The sequence below is a fragment of the Pseudochaenichthys georgianus genome, chromosome 6, assembly GCF_902827115.2.
Source record: "Pseudochaenichthys georgianus chromosome 6, fPseGeo1.2, whole genome shotgun sequence".
Lineage (NCBI taxonomy): Eukaryota > Metazoa > Chordata > Actinopteri > Perciformes > Channichthyidae > Pseudochaenichthys > Pseudochaenichthys georgianus.
The window spans coordinates 13,814,436-13,825,166 of NC_047508.1; the positions used below are offsets into that span (position 1 = coordinate 13,814,436).

A 10,731-nucleotide genomic window follows, 5' to 3' on the forward strand; every position below is an offset into this window, starting at 1 on the left:
CTGTCCTCCACTTGTTAACTGTATTAATGGCACCTGTTTGAACTTGTTATCAGTATAAAAGACACCTGTCCACACCCTCAAACAGTCACACTCCAAACTCCACTATGGCCAAGACCAAAGAGCTGTCAAAGGACACCAGAAACAAAATTGTAGACCTGCACCAGGCTGGGAAGACTGAATATCCAATAGGTAAGCAGCTTGGTGTGAAGAAATCAACTGTGGGAGCAATTGTTAGAAAATGGAAGACATACAAGACCACTGATAATCTCCCTCGATCTGGGGCTCCACGCAAGATCTCACCCCGTGGGGTCAAAATGATCACAAGAACGGTGAGCAAAAATCCCAGAACCACACGGGGGGACCGAGCCAATGACCTGCAGAGAGCTGGGACCAAAGTAACAAAGGCTACCATCAGTAACACACTACGCCGCCAGGGACTCAAATCCTGCAGTGCCAGACGTGTCCCCCTGCTTAAGCCAGTACATGTCCAGGCCCGTCTGAAGTTTGCTAGAGAGCATTTAGATGATCCAGAAGAGGATTGGGAGAATGTCATATGGTCAGATGAAACCAAAATAGAACTTTTTGGTAAAAACTCAACTAGACGTGTTTGGAGGAGAAAGAATGCTGAGTTGCATCCAAAGAACACCATACCTACTGTGAAACATGGGGGTGGAAACATCATGCGTTGGGGCTGTTTTTCTGCAAAGGGACCAGGACGACTGATCCGTGTAAAGGAAAGAATGAATGGGTCCATGTATGGTGAGATATTGAGTGACAACCTCCTTCCATCAGCAAGGGCATTGAAGATGAAACGTGGCTGGGTCTTTCAGCATGACAATGATCCCAAACACACCGCCCGGGCAACAAAGGAGTGGCTTCATAAGAAGCATTTCAAGGTCCTGGAGTGGCCTAGCCAGTCTCCAGATCTCAACCCCATAGAAAATCTGTGGAGGGAGTTGAAAGTCCGTGTTGCCCAGCGACAGCCCCAAAACATCACTGCTTTAGAGGAGATCTGCATGGAGGAATGGGCCAAAATACCAGCAACAGTGTGTGAAAACCTTGTGAAGACTTACAGAAAACGTTTGACCTCTTTCATTGCCAAGAAAGTATTGAGATGAAGTTTTGTTATTGACCAAATACTTATTTTCCACCATCATTTGCAAATACATTCTTTAAAAATCAGACAATGTGATTTTCTGGATTTTTTTCCTTCTCATTCTGTCTCTCATAGTTGAGGTGTACCTAGGATGAACATTACAGGCCTCTCATATTTTTAAGTGGGAGAACTTGCACAATTGGTGCCTGACTAAATACTTTTTTGCCCCACTGTATGTATGTTTTTAATTTATTATCCTTTATCGGTAAATATAACAGCTAAATTGCCAAATATTCTTAAACAGCCCCCAGCCTCCCCAAGTATGTCAACTAAAATGTACCCTGTTGGACAAGTAACATCATATTTGGTTGCTAAAATGAAAGTATTCAAAGAATATCACTGGGGAAAGAGTTGGTACTGTCAGCATTCATGCTGTTAGTTTGAAATGGAATAGATCTAGCCAATAATAATATTTGTATTATTTGTATGCATCTCTTTCTGCAGATCTAAAAGCTCCCTTTCCAGCTTCGTTGAGAAGGAGACCATCCTGGATTATGACAGAGAGGCAGAGCTGGCGCTGCAGAGACTCACAGCAGGAGACGTGGATATAAACCAGCTGACCAACGCATGGACCAGGTCTTATGTGGAGGTGTGCATCAAAACAAATACACATCAGTTTCTTTACCATAAGCAAACTGGGTTGTATCAGTATGAATGTATGTACAGTATAATTATGGGCAGCTATTTCAGCTAATTCACTGTTTTGATCACTTTTGGGATTTATTTCACATTTGCGACTGAAAATGTTGCCTCTTGTTAAAGATGAACATCAGTTTTTTAGTTAGTTGTGTTTATTGACTCTGGCTTTACACAATGTTGTGGCTGTTGTAGACTACAACTATTGAATTGTATTAGTAAAATAATATTCGATTTGAGAACAAGGCCATAAACACAACTAATGAGATGGATCACCCTCACAGAGCCCCTGTGACTCAACAACAACCTCTACATATTACATTCAAATATTCAGCTAAAATAACAGTCTATTTCAAAAAGATAATATAACATGGATATTAAGATATTAAATAACTCCACGTGGTATCTTAACCTCTCTATATTTCCTCTCCTGGACGATCATTTCAGTTTGTGATGACAGAAAACGCTTAAAAGACTCAAGGAAGATACTTATATGCAATACATGCATGTCTATTAATAATGTGGACAGCATGTTTTATTCTTGGTCGGTGGTAATCTCAGACGCTACTGGACTTACCCTGCTCGAATATCCACTACTCTACGTTTCTGTAGTATTGCAGCGTTGTTTAGGAAGTGTCCTCGAAAGCTCCTGCTTTGGAGACGCATCAATAATGCAATTTAAATGAAGTGGTGCATCTGCAAATGAATTATTCATGAGTTCTTCCCAGAGATCCATTATGTGGGGCGTCTTACACATCATTTAAGAGTAGGGTTACACTTTAAATAAGGATCAATACCAAATACTCTAGTGACACACACAAGTGGATTTCTAATTAATATTAAGTATTGTGTTCTCACCTACGCAAACACTGACAGTGAATGTCTCTTATTTCTTATTTTAGAAAGGGCAATATGGTTTTCGGTGTTGATCCCTCAAAGTTCAGGAGTCTGAACTCTGCTGTCACTTGACCGGGCATTTAAAAAAAGACAAAGCTGCCTCAGCACGTGTTGTGAAATCCCCCCCGCTCCACTGCACTCAGACATTAATTTTAGGCCTGACCACGCATTTGCATTTCACTGCTGTCACATAAATACACATGGAAGTCTTCCAGCGTCCGCCGTGTTTGTGGCCTGAGGATTCCTGAGCCTGTATTAATAGAAGGTTTCACATTCTAATACTGATCTGCATTACTAATTATGGGTGGGGTGTTTATTGAGCAGAGCTGAACATATACCATGTGTTGCCCTTCGTTTATATCTTCCTGTGGTCACATAGGATGTCGTTGTTTGCACTTTATTCTGAAAAAAATTAAAATATTGCTAGCCACTTTGGTGCAGCAGATCATTACCCAAAATAACAGTTTGAATTAAATTCCGTTTTTATTTAATTATTTCAGTTGATTTTTCTGTTTGACCATTTTGTTTCTTTCTTCTATGACGCTTCCAGACTACGCTGGAACACGCTCGTCCCGAGGAGCCCAGCTGGGACGAGGACTTTGCCGATGTTTACCACGAGCTGATCCACTCCCCTGCCTCAGATACCCTCCTTAACCTGGAGCACAACTACTTTGTTAGCATCTCCGAGCTCATCAGTGAGAGAGACATGGAGCTAAAGAAGCTCCAAGAGAGGTTGGTATTAGGGAACTATCATTTAACTATGTGACCTCTGGATAGAGTTCGTAGCACCAGATTTAGTTACGAGGCGAAGGGGGTAAATATAATATATATTGTAAGGCACTGTAGATGAGGATTTTGATGCTGAATTCTTTATTATTCTGTTGACATCTGTGATAATTGTTGTGTCTGTCAGGCAAGCATCTGAAATGGACAAAGTGATGCATGAGCTGGGGAATACACTGAGTGACCATGATGTCAATGCAGTGGCCTCTCAACATTTTGATGCACAACAGGTAAAAAAGCAGATGCACCTCGATCTCACAACACGTTTGTAATTTCTCCAAAGACATTTGTCCATTTCCTAATTCACCCGGGCCTGTTTAGTCCAAATATGAAGTTCCTCAGTGTTTGACTTCGTTAAACAGGTCTTGGAGAACAAGTGGGCCAGTGAGCAGAAGCAGGTGACAGGCATTCAGAAGCACGAGTACCAGCAGTGGGTCATCAGTCTGCACCAGGATCTGCAGAAGTCCAACAGCAGCCAGATCACGTGAGTTATTAGTGTTTGTGTTCACACACACAAACAGTCTTTTAACAGGACCATGGTTAGTGTATGCACATCTACTTTACACCCGCCTGCAGCTTAACAGAGTCAGTTATTTCCTTTGCTCTATTACATCTCGGGGTAAAGCAGGTGTTTATCCAACATAATTACTCTTGAGTCAGGTGCTTTGTGCCTTCATTTGGTTAGTTAACAGCTACTGTGCATAGACGAATGAATGAATACAATGTTTGAAGTGCCATTGTCGAAATGCACGCACCTAACGGCTCTAAGTGTGGGGTTGAAGTTCAGCTTAAAGGGACAGTTCGCCTCAAAATGCACATTTTCCTCTTACCTGTAGTGCTTTTTGTCAGTCTACATTCTTTGTGTGAGTTGGCCAGGGTTGATATATAGTATGTCGTAGAGATTTCTTCCTTCTCTCCCTTATAATGGATGGGGCTTTTTTCTGGTGCTCAAAGTACACAATAAAAAACGTAAACAGCAATGTCTCTTTTCAGAAATCATAACACAGTTACTCAGGATATTCCACAGAGGTTGTTGTCAGCAGCTTTATGTAGGAACTACTTTCTTTGTACTGTATCACTGCACAGAACGCAGCGTACATCTACTCATGAAGGCTTGTGCTTTTAACAGAGCGAGATGTAAACGCAATGATTAGCTAGCTCAGGAGAATTAGTGAAAGTAAAGAGGGATTTAAGTGACGATAGGAGCCTGTTTAACCGTATGAAGCTGACCAAATAAAGGCCACAGGGGTTACGTTCAATATATTGCTATACTCTAAGCATTACAATATTGTTTAAAAAAGTATAAAGAATACACAATCATAACCTCTGAGAAAATATACTTTTTCAGGCTAGACTGAGTTAATCTTTACATACATGTAAATCAATAATTCAACTATTGTTTTTAAGAATCAACACCCCTATAACTCACACTTCTGCAGCAGAACTAACCCAACACACAGCGTGTCTGCTTTGAAGTACACAGCTCATTTACATAGAAATTGTCGTGAGGTAAAAAACTCCTCTTAGTTTGACTGACACTCAGCTCTGCAGCCCCATTTGGACTGACATTGGGATAAGAGTGGTTATCAGTGATGTGGTCCTGCAGAGTGCTGGTCATACTCTCCTCTGCATATATTGGATTATCCTTCAAAACACAAACACCACCGGGACCTGTAGGCTAAGAGCTACTCAGGCAAAGTGCTTTGTGTGCATTGTTTTTGTTCTAATGATGGATATCATTATGTTATTATGCGAGGGTGGAATACTTCGACGTCAGCACTTTGAACACTTTTTAAATATGCATTCCCAAAGCTTAAAGCATGAAGGAAATCAGAACGGATTTGGATGATTCCTTTGATATTCAAAATGCTTGTCATCAAACTGTGTACTACATTATTTCTTGTACTATTGTTCAGGAAGTAGCCACAGAAAACTGCTGTTTAGTGAGTGGGTTTTCAAAAAAAAGGATTTGTCATAGCTGTATAAAGTAGTGCTGCACAATTAATGCAGTGTTTGATCGAGAAACTCCAACTAAATATAGGGTTACAAATGTAAACAAAGAAACAAAATTGCTACACTGCCTTATCCAAAGGAATGCACCACACATTAAGAAAACAGTGTTGACATTTATTGTTTAACTGTTGATTAAACCTAAAGAGTTAGCAGAAATGCTTTCATTTTGAAATACTTTTTTTTGTTTTTGTATTAAATATTAAGTTATTTAGAAAACTGTGTTTACATTTTGTATTTGATCTGATACTTTAAGTTGGTTTATATGGCTTTCAATGCAATACACTTTTCTAAATGATCAGTAATCTTTGTGAACCAATGATACCATCAGTTTATTAGTCAACATAATCGCAATAGGACTTTTTCACCAAATGGTGCAGCCCTATATGTGAAAATATAATATGTTTATCACTTTTTCTCTGGATGAAATGCTTTCAGATTCTTCCCTGACCCTATATAACACGCTGTTTTTGATACATTTCTTGTTTGCACAATTGTTTCCCAGGGAGGAGATCAAGGTGCAGCCCAGCCAGCTGCTGGAGGTTGCAGACCCCGGGGCCCGGATGTTTGAGGAGCAGCCTCAGCTGGAGGAGAGCTTCACCATACACCTAGGTGTACTTCTAGCGTAGTGTTTTCACACCGTTTTGTGCCATTTGAAATGTCGGTTACCACGTGCATAAAACACTTAGACATGTCATTATTCATGAGAAGCATACTTGTTTTGAACTACAGTAGTGTTGTGCTAAATGTATCCATGTGTATTAATTATCTATATATATGTTGTGTTCAGGGGCCCAGCTGAAGACGATGCACAATCTGCGGCTGGTCCGGGCCGACGTGCTGGACTTCTGTAAACACCGTCAGCACAGCAGCGCGGGGGCAAAGCTGAGGCGTCTGCAGACGGCCCTGTCGCTCTACTCCTCCTCCCTCTGTGGGCTGGTGCTGCTGGTGGACAACAGGGTCAACTCCTACAGCGGCATCAAGAGAGGTCAGGGGACATACTTTATCTTCAGAGAAATTGTTGGTGACGTTTTGTAGGAAGATGAACATTTTCGTTTGCCTCCTAACAGTGTTACATTTTGCCACCAGTGAATTCTGACATTATGTTGGTTCTACTCACAACTCACTGATTGCCTCTCACTTTTACTGTGAGGATTACACTATTCTTTCACTCCTATTTATTTATTCAAAGAACAGACACTTTATCCTTTTAGAGATGCAATACAGCATGGGGTGCGCTGATTAGAATTCTTGTGGCCTTCACCGATCGCAAGAAACCGCATTGGCTGATCCGATTACATGGACAAAAATAAGCCATTTCTCAGCGCTGGTCAACAAGCTTGTTTTTTCTTTTGCAATAAACTTTCTTACTCTCTCAAAATAGGAAAACTATTAAGGTTGGCAAGTGTCGTGGCTTCCTTCCTTGTTTTTCCACCAAGCCACTAGACGCCTTAAACAGACAGTTCTAACTCGTTTCTTTCCTTAAATTACTCACAGTTTGAAGTGTTGCTTGGCCTCCAATGGTTTAGAAGATGTTGCGATGTGTTTGCTCAAAATAAAATAACAAACTTTTGCACATGCAACAAAGAAAAATAGGCCTTTACAATATTCAAAAGAAATAGGCAAAACTCAAATAAAACAAACAACTTAGGTATTCTTTCTTTCGTGATAATGCTTATAACTTCACAACTTAAAGGGTACTTGTACGGTTTGTATGTACGTGTACGGTACGAGTACGGTTACGAGTATGATTAAAAACTGTTCCTCGACGGCGTCTCTCAACAGGTTGCCCATCACTGTGGCGTTAGCACAGGCGCCGTGGGAATTGTAGTCCTTTACAGTGTGTTGACTACAGACGTCACAATTAGGTGGCCTTTCTTATCAAATCAAAATACTGGCTCTAACAGCAAGTATGGAATGCAAATTATCTTCAATTTCATTCAATCAGATTATATTATTATACACTGAACAAAAATATAAATGCAACACTTTTGTTTTTGCTCCCATTTTTCATGAGATGAACTCAAAGATCTAAAACATTTTCTATATACACAAAATAACCATTTCTCTCAAATATTGTTCACACATCTGAAAAAATCTGTGATAGTGAGCACGTCTCCTTTGCCGAGATAATCCATCCCACCTCACAGGTGTGGCATATCAAGATGCTGATTAGACAGCATGATTATTGCACAGGTGTGCCTTAGGCTGGCCACAATAAAAGGCCACTCTGAAATGTTTAGTTTTATCACACAGCACAATGCCACAGATGTCGCAAGTTTTGAGGGAGCGTGCAATTGGCATGCTGACAGCAGGAATGTCCACCAGAGCTGTTGCCCGTGAATTGAATGTTCATTTCTCGACCATAAGCCGTCTCCAAAGGCGTTTCAGAGAATTTGGCAGTACATCCAACCGGCCTCACAACCGCAGACCACGTGTAACCACAGCAGCCCAGGACCTCCACATTCAGCATGTTCACCTCCAAGATCGTCTGAGACCAGCCACTCGGACAGCTGCTGCAACAATCGGTTTGCATAACCAAAGAATTTCTGCACAAACTGTCAGAAACCGTCTCAGGGAAACTCATCTGCATGCTCGTCGTCCTCATCGGGGTCTCGACCTGACTCCGGTTCGTCGTCGTAACCGACTTGAGGGGCAAATGCTCACATTCGATGGCGTCTGGCACGTTGGAGAGGTGTTCTCTTCACGGATGAATCCCGGTTTTCACTGTTCAGGGCAGACGGCGTGTGTGGGGTCGTGTGGGTGAGCGGTTTTCTGATGTCAATGTTGTGAATCGAGTGGCCCATGGTGGGGTTATGGGATGGGCAGGCGTATGTTATGGACGACGAACACAGGTGCATTTTATTGATGGCATTGTGAATGCACAGAGATACCGTGACGAGATCCTGAGGCCCATTGTTGTGCCATTCATCCACGACCATCACCTCATGTTGCAGCATGATAATGCACGGCCCCATGTTGCAAGGATCTGTACACAATTCCTGGAGGCTGAACACATCCCAGGTCTTGCATGGCCAGCATACTCACCGGAAATGTCACCCATTGAGCATGTTTGGGATGCTCTGGATCGGCGTATACGACAGCGTGTTCCAGTTCCTGCCAATATCCAGCAACTTCTCACAGCCATTGAAGAGGAGTGGACCAACATTCCACAGGCCACAATCAACAACCTGATCAACTGTATGCGAAGGAGATGTGTTGCACTGCGTGGGGCAAATGGTGGTCACACCAGATACTGACTGGTTTTCGGACCCCCCCAATAAAGCAAAACTGCACGTTTCAGAGTGGCCTTTTATTGTGGCCAGCCTAAGGCACACCTGTGCAATAATCATGCTGTCTAATCAGCATCTTGATGCACACCTGTGAGGTGGGATGGATTATCTCGGCAAAGGAGAAGTGCTCACCATCACAGATTTTTTCAGATTTGTGAAGAATATTTGAGAGAAATGGTTATTTTGTGTATAGAAAATGTTTTAGATCTTTGAGTTCATCTCATGAAAAATGGGAGCAAAAACAAAAGTGTTGCATTTATATTTTTGTTCAGTGTATATAGCAGGCGAAAAAACAGGCAAATGAGAATTGGCATTCTTTTAATTGATGTGTCACTCTTCTGATTAGCCTTTATATAGACCAATGATCAATCTATTCAGAATGAATATCAGCCATTTAATCGGAGCACCCTTGGAGACATGATAACAAAGAAGAGCCCTGGCTTTATAACTCTTATTTGATGCATCATTTCATCCCTGTCTTTTTGTTCAGAATTTGCAACTGTGGCGAAGGAGTGTACAGACTTCCACTTTCCCTTCCTGGAGGCACAGCTGGACGAGGTGCAGCAGGTGCTGCTCTACGCCCGAGCCGAGCGGAGCAGCAAGCAGAAAGAACAGCCAGGTGAGACTGGGCTGCTCCGGTACAGCTATAATGTAGACCAAACATTCAAAGATGATAAGAAAGCGGAAGGCAAGACAGATGCTTCCTTAAAACTGTTTCTTGGTTTACATTTCTCTAAACAATCAAAAGCTTGGACACAGAGAAGACATTTATGCACATTTATTTATTTGATCAATTTCACCATTTGACATGCTTACTTTTGTTGATTTTCAATGTTTATCCGTACAGAGATACCAAGGAATGGAGGTGACGATAAGAACAAAAATGTTGAAAGAAATCCATCTAACATCTTACCAGGTAATCAATACCCATCAATATGTAAACTGACTCTTTTTGGGACTAACAGAGCAAAGAATCTCTCATACATTAATCCCACATTATTTAGCAATATTCTTTTCTGACCACAGTAGTTCTGCATACTGTAATGTTTTACACTCTTCCTTCCTCAAGGTGAGTTTTACATCTCGCGGCACTCCAACCTGTCCGAGGTCCATGCTGTCTTCCACCTTTGTGTGGACGATAATGTGCGTTCAGGAAACATCACGGCGCGAGACCCGGCCATCATGGGGCTGAGGAACATCCTGAAGGTCTGCTGCACACACGACGTCACCACGGTTACCGTCCCTCTGCTGCTGGTCCACGACATGTCAGAGGTGAGAGCAGCTGAAAGCAGCTGAGAGCACCGTGAAACGGGATCTAACACTTTCTCCAGCAGCATCAAAGCATCTTCTGCAGGTCACCCTTGAAAAGAGATCTTTTGATCTCAAGGGGCTTTCACCTGGTTAAATAAAGGCTACAAACAAATGCATACATCATTTCCCACCGTCATTTTGTATAGTTCTTATAATTGTTAAAATGTTGATGTATGTGTTCTTTAGCTTAACATTTTATCATGTATACTATATACAAAATAAATGCTATGGTAAATTTTTTTCCATCTTTTTAAAGGACAGCAAAATAAGCCTTGAAATTCAACCCTCAGTGACAAACATGGATTCAGTGGAATTAAATAATTTAAATTACATCAATGTATTTTTTATAATAGCTTATCCTTGAGTGGGCTATGTAAAAAAGAATGACAGTACTAATAAGCTGATCAGGTCACACAATATTACAGATAAAATTGTTTAGAATTATGATTTATAAATCATAGTTATGTGTTATTATTTGAGATTGTAATAATACTTTTCGCATATTTGCACAGTCATTAAAACGTAAGATCTTATCTCTTATGTTGCACTGTTGGAGGAGCCTGTGACTTACGTGTTTCATTGCCATATCTACACTGTAGCTAATGTGCACATGACAATAAAGCCCTGAAACTCTTTATTCTCTGA

The 10,731-nt window shown here is 41.3% G+C and overlaps 1 protein-coding gene across 1 annotated transcript; it reads left to right on the forward strand.

Moving 5' to 3' along the window:
- Positions 1-740: 740 nt before the first annotated feature.
- LOC117448456 (FERRY endosomal RAB5 effector complex subunit 3-like) lies at positions 741-10,071 on the forward strand. The gene is made up of 10 exons (XM_034085768.1): positions 741-754; positions 1,601-1,745; positions 3,240-3,421; positions 3,603-3,702; positions 3,835-3,956; positions 5,988-6,094; positions 6,273-6,470; positions 9,266-9,394; positions 9,623-9,691; positions 9,845-10,071. Exons 1-10 carry the CDS (start codon positions 741-743, stop codon positions 10,069-10,071), a joined length of 1,293 nt encoding a protein of 430 aa, XP_033941659.1.
- Positions 10,072-10,731: the final 660 nt, after the last annotated feature.

Coding starts and splice junctions, on each gene's coding strand:
- LOC117448456 (XM_034085768.1), top strand. Junction 6,471..9,265: donor CTACAGCGGCATCAAGAGAG/GTCAGGGGACAT, acceptor CTTTTTGTTCAG/AATTTGCAACTGTGGCGAAG. Junction 9,692..9,844: donor TCCATCTAACATCTTACCAG/GTAATCAATACC, acceptor TCCTTCCTCAAG/GTGAGTTTTACATCTCGCGG.